General features: G+C 34.7%; 1 protein-coding gene across 1 annotated transcript; it reads left to right on the plus strand.

The window, feature by feature from the left end:
* The first annotated feature begins 4,709 nt into the window (after nucleotides 1–4,709).
* On the plus strand, nucleotides 4,710–5,882 carry LOC107153464 (olfactory receptor 6C4-like). The gene has a single exon (XM_015498978.2). It carries the CDS (start codon nucleotides 4,926–4,928, stop codon nucleotides 5,880–5,882), a length of 957 nt encoding a protein of 318 aa, XP_015354464.1. The 5' UTR covers nucleotides 4,710–4,925.
* The last annotated feature ends 11,288 nt before the right edge of the window (nucleotides 5,883–17,170 follow it).

Raw genomic sequence — 17,170 nt, forward strand, 5'->3', positions numbered from 1 at the left:
GTGTCTATTTTAATATTACATTTTCATCTCTAATTATTTTAATCTGCATCTTTTCTCTCCTTTTAGTTAGGTTGCTTAAGGGTTAATAGGCTTTTTTATATTTCAAAGAATCAACTCTTGGTTGGATTGATCTTTTGCATTGTTCTTTTACTTTCTATTTCATTAATTACTGCTCTAATCTTTATTATTTCTTTTTATAAACTCTAGAATTTATTTGTTCTTATTTTTCTTGAGGTTCATTATTTGGTTGTTTGATATCTCACTTTTTAAAAATTTTTATTTGTGCATTATAAAAACTGTTCCTAATAGTGAGGTCCATATATTATGTTCATATGTGCACATAACATAATTTAGTCTATCTGCTTTTTTTCATGTAGGCATCCATCAAGTTTATATAGCTATAACTTCCCTATTATAACTGCCTTCATTGTATCCTACAGATTTTGGTGTGTTGTGTTTCCGTTTTTGCTTGATTCTAAAAATTTTTTAAATGCCCACCCTGATTTTTTGGGTGACCCATTTATCCTCCAAAAGTATATTATCCAAGGAAATAAAACTATAGACCATAGCCTTGATGAATTTGGTGCAAAAATCATTAATATGCTAGCAGAACCCCAATTCTTTGAATCATTGTAGCCTAGACACCAAATATGTAAATGAGGAAGCTTTGGAGTAACTCTAACCTTGGCCATTATTTGCAACTGCACAAGAAACCGTAAGTGGTAACCACGTGATTGAGCCCAGTCAACTCTCAGAAACATAAGAAATAAAAATCATAAAAAAATTGTTTTATACCATTTAAGTTTGAGTCAGTTTTTCAGGAAGCACAGATGCTAATTGATACCTTGTAGAAGTATAATTTCAGGACTATTTGGATAATGGGCTGGAGGAATAAATTTACTTTTATTTCAGTGTAAAAGAAAGAGTAGGAGAAAATGCAGATAAACAAGTTACAAATATATCATCTAATTATAATTACAATTTTCTCATTAAAAATTTGAGATGAAATTTGTATTTGTAGATTCACATGCAATTGTAAAAAACAATAGAGTGATCTCATGTACGCTGTATCTAGTTTCCTCAAAGAGTAACATCTTGCAAACCTACAGTATCTTATCACATTAATATGAGTCCAGTACAGAACATTTCCATTACCATTGAGGATGCTTCATGTTGCCATTTTATAACCACACTCATTTTTCTTTACATATTTTTTCATACTCTTACTATCAAATTCCCTATATTTTAATACACATTGTGTTTTGACATCACAGAGATTTTTAATCTATTCTACCAATCTTTATAATACGTATATCAAGACCATTCACCTTTAGTATTATCATATAATTTTTGATGACTTAGGGCTTAGTTTGCCATTTTTTTCTTCTTTTCTATTTTTCAGTTATTAATTTCCCTGTTTTCTTGTTTTAAGGGGAGGGTACTAGAGATTGAACTCAGGGACACTTGACCACTGAGCCACATCCCCAGCCCTATTTTGCTTTTCCTGATATTGACTTTGAACACATGAACCTCATGCCTAAGCCTCCCCAACCACTGGGATTACAGATGTGTGCCACCATGCCTGGGAATTTCCCTGTTTTCTTTGTTTTTTCCTAGGTTTCCAATTTTATTTCTCTATATCACTTTTGAGTGTATCACATTGTATAGCAAGTTTAGTGATTTTTTTAAAAATATTTATTTTTGTTTAGAGAACTTCCTAGGCCATTCATTTTGGTTAAGCATACTGATGACAGATTCTTATTTTTCCTTTATCTGAGAATGTTGGAATGTATACTTCATTCCTGGAGAATGTTTTTATGTAGTATAGGATTCTAGACACAGAATTCTATATACTGACAGTTCTTTCTTCAGCAGTTGAGCAATATTATGATATTTCTTTTTGAACTCCGTGATTGTTGATGAGAAATCCTTTGAATTTCTTTTCCACTTAGGAAGTATGTTGTTTCCCTTTTGTAGCATTAAAATGTTTTTGTCTTTGATTATCAAATGTTTGCATTTTGTCTTAGTTTGGATACTTTGGTCTTATTCTATTTGGGGTTCATCTACTTCCTTGAATGGGTTATGTCATATGCAAAATTTGAGAACACCTCTGACCTATTTCTCCTATGTTCTGAACACCAGATTCCAGCAACATGAATGTTAAACATATTGTCCCTACATCCATGAGATTATTTACTTTTTTTAGTGTCCTATCTTCCATTTGCAGAGTGCAGTTTCTATTGTTCTGCCTTCTAGTTCATTTATTTTCCCATTTCCACCATTCCATTGTTGAGCCTATCAATTGAGTATTAAACTCTCATTTATTATATTTTTCAGTTTTAGAATTTTTATTTGATCCTTCTTTATTTCTTCTATTCCTTGATTGAAACTATTTTTTCCTGAGACTTTCTATTTTAAAAAGTGTTTCATTATGTTTGTAATTCAATGAGGCATTTTTACGATGGCTGCTTCAAATACTTCAATATAATTCTAATTCCTCTGTCATAGCCATGTTGATGTCTATTGATTGTCTTTTAAAATTAAATATGAGATCCTCCAGGTTCTTGGTATGGAAAATGATTTTCAACTGAAAATGGGCATTTGGGGTATTCTGAAACTCTCACACCTATTGAAACCTCATGCTTTATCTGACTTTCTTTGACATTGCTTTGGCAGAGTAAGGGGGAACTCCACTTCATTACTGCTGTGCAGGGGTCCAGTTTCCACACTCGTACTTTCATCCTCACCTTAGCAACATGGTGCAGTTTGGGACTTTATATTACCTGGGGAGATTAGATGTATCCCACTTTTAAAGATTTTCATAAAGATCAACTCAGACAAATATTTGGTCCATATTAATTAATTTCATGCGAAATGATGAGAGAGTAGTAGTAATAATGGACTATTCACAACATGCCTGTTAGGGATCTCACCCACCCACCAGGGATCTTCCAGGGACATTGGTCTCTAGGTGTGTTTGTTCCATCTTCTCCTAATGATGTCTGTTGTGTCTGGGCACTGCCCACTGTTCCTAGTGGATCCTGACTGGTGTCAAGAGACAGTACAAGGCTACACATATGTTGGGGTGAATTCCTACCCCTTTCATTCTGCTCCCAGTGTGTGCAGGTATCCTCCCCAGTCTGGAGAAGTGGAGGATTGGTAAACCTAGTGCCCTGGAATGCATGTTAGAGAAACACTATATGAGGAATCTGTGTGGCCATCCTGTCCTTGAGTATTCATATGCCCCCAAAGTAGGATGTCCTGCCTGGGAAACTGATGCAAGAGCAGGAACAGGATGGAAGGCTGGGGAACTGAGGATGCAAGGAGGGTATGAAAGCTTTTGGATTTCCAAACAAACTCGCTCCCAAGGTCCAGCAGAACATTTAGGAAATATGTGTTTTTCTTTCCTCTTCAGGATCTCATCAGGCAAGATTTCTCCTGAGCTATCACTTTGGTTGATCCCAGTCTTGGAAAGTGAAGTCATTGAAAGTTGATCAGCAGAGGTGATCCACATGTTGAATTTTCACTGAGGCAAATTAAGGACATGTAAAATTCAAGTGTTTATTCACTTACATTTCATCTGCTGAGATCAGCATTTTAGTTTCTTTGGAAGAATAAAAGAGCAGAATATAGGTTTGTTTACCGTGAGCTTCCTGTGGGTGAGTATGTAGATTTGGTGTGATTGGAGAATCTTGCCATTCATTCCTTGTTAACTGAAGTAGGTTCTTTCACTAAAGATGTGGAAGTATTTCATTTAGTTAAATCAGACAGCTAGTTCTGTTGTTTGACAATACTAGTTGACCAGAATGACAAAGGCTCACAAAAGAGAATTTTATGAATTTTAAAGGGGAAAAAATAGGGGCTGGGATTGTGGCTCAGCGACAGACAGCATGCTTAACATGATTCCCTCAGTTTGATCCTCAGCACTAGCACTACCTATAAATTATATAAAGCTATTGTTTCCAACTACAACTAAAATATATATACTTTTTTAAGAGAGGGGGATATTTATTGTACTTTGTAAATACCAGGAGGAAGAATGAGTCAGAAAATAATTGCTGAAGTCGAGTCATGCAATCCTTCTTTGTGGCTTATTTATTTATTTAATTATTTGGGGGGTAGGTATTCCATAAATATATGAACTGGAAAAATCAGAAGATAGAAATTCTCCTGTAGACTGACAAGGATTTAATTTGATTTAGACTGAAGGATCTAAATCAAAATGACCTGGGTTGAATCCTCAACAATCTTATTAAAGAAGGTATATGACTCCTTTAAACTAAATTACTCCAGAGGACTACAGTTGGAATCTCAGAAAGTTGTCCTACTAACAATATCATGGGCCCTAATACGAAAATAAACAGTAAGATAGGATAAAGCTATATTTTAGGGTGATGGCAGACTTCCATGACCATGAGTGCATAATGTTTGCTTGCTGTGGTGCTGGACATCAAACCCAGGGCTTCACACATGCTAGAAAAACCGTCTACCATAAAACTACACTCTTGCCTCAGTTCATTTTAAATTATAATTTTCCTTTTACAATGTTGATTTTTGTGGCTACATGATGTGCTATCTGACCAGAAATATTTTGCATGATTACGTATATAACTAAAGAGATGTACTTTTTCCCACTCAGCTATAAACTATGTAGAAAAATACAAATACTATTAGAAGCACACTATTCTTTATGAAAATGGGGAGCTACATGAAAGGTTCTAACTTGTCCAGGAAGGATGCATGTATATAAAGATAGTAAGAGATTAAAATAACTTATTTTTACTTAACAGAGGGCAAACATCACCATATTAAAATCAATGTTTTAAAAGAATTAATAAGCCCATTTGCCATGCCTGGTTATTTTACTTGTTCTTCATTCTTCAGTCATGACACTGCAAAATAGCTCAACAACAGGTGAGTGAAGAATGGAAAATCTGGTGGAGGGGGAACTAAGGAACAGGACAACAGTGCATGAGTTCATTCTGGAGGGGTTTCCTGCAGTGCAGCACCTGGGTCACATCTTCTTCATGGTGCACTTGCTTGCATATCTGACCTCCATCATGGGAAACATGCTCATAATCACAATAATCTGGGCAGACCATCGTCTCCAGACACCTATGTACTTCTTCCTCAGCAATTTCTCCTTTATAGAGTGCTGCTTTATAACCACAGTTATTCCAAAATTGCTGACCATCTTTCTGTCGGGGAGACAAACAATTTCCTTTGCTGCCTGCTTCACACAAGACTTCATCTTTCTTTTCCTTGGAGCAACTGTATTCTTCCTTCTGTCTGTGTTATCCCTGGACCGATACCTGGCCATTTGCAAACCTTTGCATTATCCCACTATCATGAACCCAAGGATGTGTTACCTTCTGGTCGCTTCCTGCTTAGCTTTGGGGTTCTTCTTCATGGTGGTCCCAGTTGGAATGCTTTCCCAGTTAACCTTCTGTGGCCCCAATGTCATCCCTCACTTTTTCTGTGATTTTGGACCTCTGACAAATCTCTCCTGTTCTGACACCAGATCTATTGAAATATTGTTCTTCAACCTTGCTTTTTTCATCCTTGGCTCATCCCTGGTTATAACCATCATTGCATACAGCAACATAGTACTCACAATCATGCGTCTTCCATCAGCCAAGGAGCGACAAAGAGCTTTCTCCACCTGCTCTTCTCACCTCTTGGTCCTCTCACTGATGTATGTCAGTTGTGTCTTCATATATATAAAACCAAACCAAGCGAGCAGGCTGGACTCCAACAGGGAGGCTGCTCTTGTGAACACAGTGGTGACCCCATTGCTGAATCCTTTAATTTACACCCTGCGCAACAAGCAGGTCCACCAGGCTCTGAGAGATACTCTGTCCAGGGTGAAATTGCAGAAATAGAACCACAATCCCTTCTACTTCGGATATAAATTCTAATTCATGTCTTCTACACAAATCTCCTAATATGTCAATTTTTTACGTTCTAATTTTTTTATTTTTAAAATAAGGGCTAATTTATCCAATAATCCAATCTGAAAGCTCTAATAGTCCTTAGTATCTTCCTAAACCTTTTTATCAGTTTTAAATCAGTAGAACTTAGAGTTTTATTTTATTGGACAACCACATATGCATGACTTTATTTGTTGCATGAGAAATCTTAAAAGTGGAAAGATGTGGTCTCAAGTATGTAATTGTGGTAAGAACAAGTGGACAGAAGGAAATTCATTAGTATTAAGAATATCAAAATGATTCAAGGACAGATGTATCATGGATTTTGAAGGAAATTTACATCTGCATAGCTTACGCGCTAGCAATAAATTACATAAAATACTCACACAATTGTTTTCAATACTAACTATTCTGTGTATACATAGAACTTATCACAATTCCAGTTCCCAAGTGATGAAGGCATATAAATGTCTCTAGCTTGAACTGAAAGTTCCCATTGATTTTGTTGTTTTTCAAGACTGATTTCAGAATCTGAAGACTTAAAGATGAAGGACAATATCTGGTGCCTAGTAATGCAATTTAGAAAAACTCTGTAGAAAAAGCAAAATGTAGTTTGTTATAGATAGAGAACCAACAAAGAAATGGAATCATCACAATGAGATAGTAGTGAATTTGGGGGTTGACATATATTTTCATTACATTTATTGTGGTGGTAATTTCACAGGGGTTTAAATCTGTTCACCTAGAAAACGGGGCCTCAGAGATGTCAAAATATAATAGATAAGTAGAGTTCATTATTTACCAAGGAGACCTCAACAATATTTTAAAAGGCAATCAAGCTGATTAGAATGGAATATCAAAATTCTCAATTCAAAATAAGATAGGAAAGAAGAATTGAATGACTATAAAATAGAGAGTACAAGTGGAAACATGTAGATAATAGAGTTAAAGCTACTTTTATGACAATGGCATTAAGTGTAAATGGATTAAGCACTCCAATTAAAAGGCAGAGGTTACAATACTGGGTGTAAAGGAAAACTTCATTATTGATTAAAAGCATAATATTGAAATATGTATGAGACAGAGGTTAAAATGAAAGGAACACAAAAACCAGTTAAAAGAAAATTTATGTGAGTATAGTAATGTCAAATAAAAGAGAATTCATAACAAGGGCTTTTATACAGGTTAGTAGGTTAATTTATAAAATAAAGGAATTAAATAGTCAAGGGTATATAATAATGAGCCAGGCTGGGTGGTGCACACCTATAACCCCAGCTTCCTGGGAGGTTGAGGTGGGAGGATAAGAAATTAAGGCTAGCCTGAGCAATTTAAGGAGAATCTGTCTCAAACTAAAATAATAAAGATTGGCCTACAACTGAGTTGAAGAGCATTTGCTTACCATGTACATGACTCTGTGTTCAAAAAACACAGGATACAAAATAAATCTCTCTCTCTCTCTCTCTCTCTCTCTCTCACACACACACACACACACATACACACACATACACACATGTATTTACATTATGATAGAGCTTAAATATACTTGAAAGTGAAATTGGAAGAATTAAAAGTAGAAATAAAAAATATCCATATCCATTGATAGAGGTGTTAACACTGATTCAGTAATTTATAGTGAAAACCACAAAAACATTAGTAAGGGTATCGAAGATTTGTACAACTCTCTTGTCTCAGTGGATTTAATTGATAATCACAATTATATTTCTCATCACAGAATACACATTATTTTTATGGGCTTATGGGAATGTCACCAAGATATATTTTATAGTGGGTATCTTGAAATATTTTGAAGGCTTGAAAATATGGAGAATATGTTCTCCAATCACAACTAAATTAAATAAGAAATCAATAACAATAATTAATCTAGAGGACTATCAATATTTGGATAACAACTGTCTAAATTTCATTGGAAAATATGTTGCAAAAAAAATTACAGTAGAACTTACAAATATATCTGGACTATAATTTAAAGTAATAGTTATCTAAAAAGAAGAAAGTATAAAATGAATTATTTATGTTTTTAACTTTTAAAGGTAAGAAAAGGAAGTTAAATACAAAGTAGGCATGGAAGCTTGTATAAACATATACTTGTAGATGAATCAATTAAATAGAAAACAAAAAAAGGAAAAATTCATTCTTTTAAATTATTCTTAAATTTTATCAAACTTTTAGTAGGACTCGCTAGAGAAAATGCGATGGAAAAAAATTGATTATTGTGTCAAGAAAGACAGGGCACATCACTACAAACTGTATAGATACTACAATGATAATAATGTAATATTATGATCAACTTAAAGCTAATAAATTTGGTAAGTAAGGTGAAATGGAATATTGCCTTCAAAGGTACAACTGACTAAACACAAGAAGAAACAGATTGAAACAGTTTTTGAGACAAGACACAGGAAACTACTCTCACCACTCCTGCTTAATATAGTGCTAGAAATTCTAGTGAGAGAAATTAGGCAAGAGAAGGAAATAAAAGGGATAAAAATTGGAAAGGAAAAAAGTCAAAATATTATTGTTTGCAGATGATAAGTTCCTATACTAAGAAAATCCAAAAGACTGCTCGAAATTTGGTAAAGTATCATGGTACAAAATCAACACACCAAAATCAATAGCTCTCCTATATACCAACAACAAATATGCTGAGAAAAAAATCAGAAAAACGCTTCCATTCAAGATAACTTCAAAAAGAAAATGAATAAAATACTTGAGAATAAATTTAACCAAGGAGATGAAAGGTCTATACAATGAAAACTACAGATCAGTGAAGAAAACTTCAGACAATGGAAAGACCACCCATGTTCATGATGTTCATGAATAGGCAAAATTAATATTTTAAAATGGTCATACTACTAAAAGCAAATTTTGCATTCAATGCAATCCGTATAAAAATACCAATAACATTCTTCACAGAACTAGAAAAACCTGAGTAAAATTTATTTGGAAGAATAAAAGACACAGAGTTGCCATTGCAATATGTTTATGTTTTTTAATTTGTTTTAATTAGTTATACATTATAGTAGAATGCATTTATGTACTTTCATATATCACACATAGATGGGAAGTAATTTCTCATTTTTCTAAGTGTACAGGTTGCAGAATCATATTGGTCATGCAGTCACATATATACATACAGTAATAATGTCTGTTTCCTTCCACTATCTTTCCTATCCCCACAGCCCCTCCTCTTCCCTCCCCACACATCCCTCTACCTAATCTATGGTATTGCTATTCTTTTCTAGTGCACCCTACCTTATTGTGCGAAAGCAATATTAAGCCAAAAAAGCAATGCCAGAGGCATCAAAGTACCTATCTTTAAATTATTTAACAGAGCTAGAGTAACAAAAACTGCCTGCATGCTTCTTGGCATAAAAATAGACACATTGACCAATCATACTGAGGACACAGAGACAAACCCACACATACACAGTCATCTGATCCTTGATGTAGGTCCCAAAAACATACTTTGGAGAAAAGACAGCCTTTTAAATAAATGGTGTTGGGACAACTGGTTGTCCAGATGTAGAAGAATAAAACTGGAACCTTGTCTCTCATCCTGCACAAAAATCAACTCAAAATGGATCCAGGACCTTGGCATAGACCAGAAACTATGCAAATCTAGAAGAAAATATGGGGTCAATGTTCCAGCTTTTAGAAAGTACATAAATGCATTCTACTGTCATGTATAACTAATTAAAACAACTATCTCAATAGGACCCCTAAAGCTCACTGAATAATTCTAAGAATTAATAAATGGGACACAATTAAATTAAACATCTCATCCATAGCAAAGAAAACAATTGGAAATGTGAATAGAGAACCCAAGGAATGGGAGAAATTCTTTGCCAGCTACTCTTCTCACAGAGGATTAAATATGTAGAATACAAAGTGCTCAAAAAACTTACATCAATAAATCAAAACCCAATTAATAAATGGGCAAATAAACTGAATATACACTTCTCAAAACAAGGTATACAGATGGCTAACACATACATGAAAAAATGTTCAGCATCATTAGTAGTTAGCAAATCCAAACAACACTGAGATTTCATCTCACACCAGTCAGAATGGCAATCATTGAGAATACAGATAGGAAAGGCAGCAGAATACAACAGACACTAGTATGGCAATATGTAAATCAGTGGATGTGTAAGCAATGTGATTCTGCAATCTGTATAGGGGGTAAAAATGGGAGTTCATAACCCACTTGAATCAAAATGTAAAATATGATATATCAAGAACTATGTAATGTTTTGAACAACCAACAATAAAAATTATTTAAAAAAAAGAGAATACAGATACTAATAAAGGATAATGGATGTTGGAGAGGATGTGCAGGAAAAGGAATACTTTCACACTGTTGGTGGGATGGCAAATTAGTACAACAAATATGGAAATCAGTATGGAGGCTCCTCAAAGACTAGGCATTGAACCATCTTATAACAAGCTATACCACTCCTTGGTGTTTTCCCCAAATATTTGAAGTCATCATACTACAGTGATACATGCATACCCATGTTTATAACAACAGAGAGTTCACAGTAGAAAAATTCTGGAACCAGACTAGATGTCCATCATTGGTTGAATGGATAATGAAAATATGGTATATATGCACAATGGAACTTTATTAAGCCTTAAAAAAATGATGGCATTTGCAGGACTTAGGATGGAACTAGATATCACCACATTAATCAAAATAAGTCAAACTCAGAAATTTAAAGCTCATATGTTTTCTCTCATATGCGGAAACTACAGAGTAAAAAGGAAAACCATAGGGGGGTGGATCAAAGGGAGATCAGTGGACAAAAGAGATCCAGGAGTGGATATCAATGAGGGAAGGGGAAAGTGCTGGGAAGTGATATTGTCCAACTTACATTTAATTTTTTTTTTACTTATATATGACAGAGGAATGCATTTCAATTTCTATTACACATATAGAGCACAATTTTTCATATTTCTGGTTGTATACAAAGTATATTCACACCACTTCGTGTCTTCATACATGTACTTTGAATAATAATGATCATCACATTCTACCCTGCCCAATTAATAAATGGGCAAATCATCACATTCTACCCTTCCCCCTCCCTTCCCCTCCAACCCCTCTGCCCTATCTAGAGTTCTTATAATCCTCCCATGCTCCCCCTCCCTATCCCACTATGAACCAGCCTCCTTATAACAAAGATATAAGGAGGCATTTGTTTTTTTGCGATTGGCTAATTTCATTTAGCATTATCTTCTCTAACTCCTTCCATTTACCTGCAAATGCCATGATTTTATTCTCTTTTATTGATGAGTAATATTCCATTATGTATATATGCCACATTTTTTATCCAATTATCTATTGAAGGGCATCTAGGTTGGTTCCTCAGTTTAGCTATTGTGAATTGTGCTGCTATAAACATTGATGTGGCTGTGTCCCTGCAATATGCTGTTTTTAAGTCCTTTGAGTATAGAGTGAGGAGAGAAATAGCTGGGTCAAATGGTGGTTCCATTCCCAATTTTCCAAGAAATTTTCATATTGCTTTCGATATTGGATGTACCAATTTGCAGTTCCACCAGCAATGTATGAGGGTATCTTTTCCCCACATCCTCACCAACCTCACCATCCTCACCACTTATTGTTGTTTTTCTTAATAATAGTTGCCATTCTGACTGGAGTGAGATGAAATCTTAGTGGTTTTTATTTGCATTGTGTGAGTGATCAATTTTTGCCTGTATTTGCTCATTTGGGTTATTCTTTAATTCACAGATCATTTTAAATATAAACCTTCTGAACTCCTTCTCTGACATTTCATCAACTTTGCTGTCCATGTGTTCTGTTATTATAATGTCCTGGTTTGTTTTGGGCACTTTCCTCTCTTGTTTTTTCATGTTGTATATGTGTCTTCCTTTCTTGCATTATGGATCTGAGATATTACAGATTCTTCCCTATATTCACCTAGTACCTGTGCAGATTGTCTGTACCTCACCTTAATGTTGGGCTTACAGACTCTGCTGGTGTCCCTGAATGAATGCTACTGAACCTAGGATCTAGGTCCTGTGCAAGTTGGTGTGGGTCAATCTAGACTCCTGAGCTTGGCCGCCCTTCGGAGAGCGCTGGTCAGAAGGGGCGGTCCTGCACCCAAGTCTAGGCTCTGACAGGTGTCTGCCCAGCTGGGGAAGGAATGTAAAGGGTCTATTGAGAGCCTGGGTTCCAGTGGTTGGTGTGGGCGGTCTGGGCTTCGAATTATATTGTTATATTATGTGCATGTGTGAATATGTAAAAAAAAAATTATTAATATGTTCAACTATAATGCACCAATTAAAAACTATTGAAGGAAAAATACTGTCCTGCAAAGAAAATTCCAGATGTGATCACTGTAAGAAAATATTTGGTAAGTATTAAAAATAACAATAGACAGAAATATAGTGGGAAGAAATGTTTATGAACTACATTAATTGAGACAGTGTAGAATTTTTTTTTCTTTTTCTGGTACTGGGGATTGAACCCAGGGGCACTCAACCACTGAGCCACATCCCCGGCTCTCTTTTGTATTTTATTTAGAAACAGGGTCTCACTGAGTATATTATTGAGTGACATTTCAGAGGCTGGCTTTGAACTATGATCCTCATACCTCATCCTCACCAGCCACTGGGATTAAAAGTGTGTGCCACCATGCCTGGCAATTTTCTTTTCTTTTTTTCTAGTTATCTATTTTTAATTTGTCTACAGTACTTTTGAGTGTGTCACTTTGTATAGCTAGTGATTTTTTTAACATTATTTATTTTTGTTTAGAGTACTTCCTTTGGCCATTCTTATTTGGTTAAGCATGCTGGTGACAGATTCTTATTTTTCTGTATCTGAGAATGTCTTAATTTATGCTTAATTCCTGAAGAATGTTTTCACGTAATATAAGATTCTAGAAGCAGGAGTCTATATAAGAGAAAGTTCTTTCTTCAGCAGTTGAGCAATATTATGACTTTTTTTTTCTAAATTCCATGTTTTTTTATGAGAAATCCATCATCATTTGAATTTCTTTTCCACTTAGGAAGTGTGCTGTTTCCCTTTTGCAGCATTAAAATATTGTTGTCTTTGATCATCAAATATTTGCATTTTGTCTTAGTTTGGATACTTTGATTTTATTCTATGTGGGGTTCATCTACCTCCTTGAATGGGTTACGTCATATGTAAAATTTGGGAAAAACTTTGACCTGTTTCTCCTGTGTTCAGGACTCCAGACTCCAGCAACATCAATATTGGACATTTTGTCCCTAGATCCATGAGATTATTTACTTTTTATAGTGTCTTATGTTCCTTTTGTTGAGTTTAGTTTCCATGGTTTTACCTTCTAGTTCATTTATTTTCCCACTTCCTCAACTCCATTGTTGAGCCTATAAATTGAGTATCAAACTCTCATTTATTATATTTTTCAGTTTCAGAATTTTTATTTGATTCTTATTTATTTCTTCTATTCCTTGATTAAAACTATTTTTTCCTGAGACTTTCTATTTTAAAAAATTGTTTCATTATGTTTGTAATTCAATGAGGTATTTTTACGATGGCTGCTTCAAATACTTCAATATAATTCTAATTCCTCTGTCATAGCGATGTTGATGTCTATTGATTGTCTTTNGGAATATATATATATATATATATATATATATATATATATATATATATATACACACACACACACACACACACACAATGGAGCTTTATCCAGCCATAAAAGCAATGAAAATATGGCATTTGCAGGACAATGGATGGAACTGGAGACCAGCACATTAATCCAAATTAGTCAAACTCAGAAATTTAAAGGCCATATGTTTTCTCTCATATATGGAAACAGCAGAGAAAAAAGGAAAACCATAATGGGTGGATCAAATTGAGACAAGTGGAGAAAAGAGATCAAGAAGTATCAATGAGGGATTGGGAAATTGCTTGGAAGTGATATTGGCCAAATTATATTGTTATATCATGTGCATGCATGAATATGTAACAACAAATTCCATTAATATGTACAACTATAATGCACCAATTAAAAATTATTGAAGGAAAAATACCTACTTGCAAAGAATTCCAGATGTGACTGCTAAACATTATATTAAAAAAAATATTTGCTAAGTATTAAAAATAATAATAGAAATACAGCAGGAAGAAATGCTTCTGAACTACATGAATTATGACAGTTTAGTATTTATTTATTTGTTTATTTATTTTTGTACTGGCAGTTGAACCCAGGGGCACTGGACCACTGAGCCACATCCCAGCCCTTTTTGTATTTAATTTAGAGGCAGGATCTCACTGAGTTGCTTAGTGCCTTGCTGTTGTAGAGGCTGGCTTTGAACTCACAATCCTTCTGTCTCAGCCTCCAGAGCAGCTGGGATTGCAGGCATGTGCCACTGCACCCAGCTCTGAGACAATGCAGTATTTTTGTTAGGATGGAAAAAGACACAAAAGGAACAGGATAGTAAGTACAGAAATCATCCAATATGTGTAAATTAATTTTGACCTAGGCATCTATGTACTTTGATGGTATGAAAAGAACTTTTCAGAATGTTTCCAAAGAGCCTAGATATCCACATAGGAAAATTTAACCTCTACTTCAGATGGTGCATATAACGTTAGTTTGAGACAGATTATAGACTTATATGTTTAAAATATGTTAGAGTTTCTGAAAGAAAACACAGAATATTTATCTTACCTTGGGGAAGGTGAGAATTTCTGGGAAAGGAGACAGAAGTACTAACCACAAAAGAAAAACACTTGGACATTGGATTTCATTCAATTAGAAAAGAATTCTGCCCATTCTAATACTTCATTAATTTTTTTTCAGTATGCGCCAAGTAGAATTTTAACTTAGGCAAGTATCCAGAATAGATAAAGAAGTCTAAGGGTAACGAGGGGGCAGGACAATTAAAAATGAGTAAAAGACTTTCACAGGCACTTCACAAAAGAAATTTCAAATGTTAATAAATATATGAAAAGGGGTTTGACATTAGCAGTACCAGGAAAATGCAAGGTATAACCAGAATAACATTCTACTGAAGAGCTGGGAGGTATAACTTAATGGTAGAGTATGTGCTTAGCATGTAGGTAGACTTGTGTTCAATAATTATATAGCTATTAAAAGAAAAAAAAAGGACACTACTAGACAACAACCAGAATGCTTCCAAGAGTGTTTGTGAGAATATGGTGAACATTAAATTTCTCATGCATTGCTGATGAGAGTCTAAATCTATTTTGGAAACTGTTTCATGATTTATTAAGATTGTTAAGACCTATCCTATTATTCAGCACTTTCACTCCAAGTTTCCTACCTAAGAGAACTGAATGCTCATACTTTCAAAAGATTGTTCAAGAATATTCATTGCACCTTTATTCATAATAGCTCCCAAAATGGGAAGAAAAAAATATACTCCAAAGGAAGAATGGAAAACTGATATATTGCTACAACAGACCACTACAAAGCATATAAAATAATAGATCACTGACATAAGAAAGAATATAGATGAATCTCAGAAATATGTAAAAAAAAAAAAAAGCCAAACAAGAAACAAATGCTGTATTCTATTCAAGAACAAACAAAAGTAATTTTTGTTGATAGAAATTATTTCCTTTGTGTGTTACTGAGAAGGGCACAAGGAAATTTATGGTGAAATAGTTGTTTTATAGTTTTATTAGAGTGATGAGATGGCAGTTCATATGTGTAAAAAAAATATTGATCTACACAGTTAAGATTGGCACATTTTATAATATTCAAATTATATCTCAATAAATAAAATACCAGATTAAAGAGTCAAAAAAAAAGACAACTTAATTGTTAAAAGGTATTTGTTTTTTTTTTTATTTTTTAATTGACTTTTTAAAAATAAATGACAGCAGAATGCATTATAATTCTTATTTTACAATTTTTCATATCTCTGGTTGTATATAAAGTATGTTCACACCAATTCGTGACTTCATACATGTACTTTGGATAATGATGTCCATCACATTCCATCATCATTGCTAAACCCCTGCCCGCTCCCTTCTCTTTTGACCCCTCTTCCCTATGCAGAGTTCCTCTATTCCTCCCATGCTCCCCCTCCATACCCCACTATGAATTAGCCTCCTTATATCAGAGAAAACGTTCGGCATTTGGTTTTTTGGGATTGGCTAACTTCACTTAGCTTTATCTTCTCCAATGCCATCCATTTATTGTAAAAAGGTATTTCTGCTGTTTAAGCCTGTCTTTCTTTGTCAGGGACTAGAAGGAAATTCTCCTTCAAAGATTAGCCTGACAGCCCCCTGGGAGACATCCTGCCTGGGAGGCATCCTGCAGCCACCTATCTCCCTGGAGCATCCTGCGGTTATCAGGATCATCAGACATCTTGCACCTGGCAGTTTTACCACCCACAACCAGCAATTGTTGATTAGAGAGCTTCCCCATCCCCAGCATATAAATACCCCTGTGTGAACAATAAAAGTTTGCAGCTTGATCAGACACCTGTCTTGCTGTCACCTTTCGTGTCTCTTGTCCCTTCATTCCTCCCCATCTAGGTTTGCTGCCCACGTTGATGTGTCCTGCCGGACGGGACATTTCTTTACATACATAATTCATGATTTTACAAGTTTTATGTCTCTGGGGCAGTTATGCCAAATCTACCTCTAAAGACGTTAACAGAGAACCATGTAGATTATTGAGAATGATGATATGTTTCCATATGCAGTAAAATATAATTAACAATATATTTTTACTGAAGTTTTCTATTTCTGACAATGAGCAATTAAATATCCCCTGGGAATCAATTGTGATTTTAGGTCCTGCATCCTTTTTCATAATCTTCTAATGAGTGTTCCAGGGGTTTGTTCTTTTGGAATTCATGTGACCTAACTGATAATTTTAAATAATCCTCTTGTAATACAGCATAGGATCATTTAAATGTATTTTTCATTTATGACTGCAATGATTCTCACCAACTCAGAGGGTGAGCCACTCTAGTTGACAGGGAACTAGCCAAAAGGGTCCATGAACAAGGAAATTTGACCTTGGTTGTCTTCTCCTGAGTCTTTTTTGGTATGGATGCACAATGAACCAAGTTAGATGTTATTGATGGACTATGTCATCATGCCCCATACAAAATAAATATGTCCCAGAGTGACTGAATATGCACCATAGAATGAATATAAATATGTTCAAGAATTCTAAATAGCTGTACTCACAAATACTTGTACAGATTCTAGGCATTTATTA

This window comes from Marmota marmota, unplaced genomic scaffold (assembly GCF_001458135.2).
Source record: "Marmota marmota marmota unplaced genomic scaffold, marMar, whole genome shotgun sequence".
Classification (NCBI taxonomy): domain Eukaryota; kingdom Metazoa; phylum Chordata; class Mammalia; order Rodentia; family Sciuridae; genus Marmota; species Marmota marmota.

Excerpts from the sequence above, each read along its gene's own strand:
- LOC107153464 (XM_015498978.2), top strand. The coding sequence starts at position 4,926 with ATGGAAAATCTGGTGGAGGGGGAACTAAGGAACAGGACAACAGTGCAT.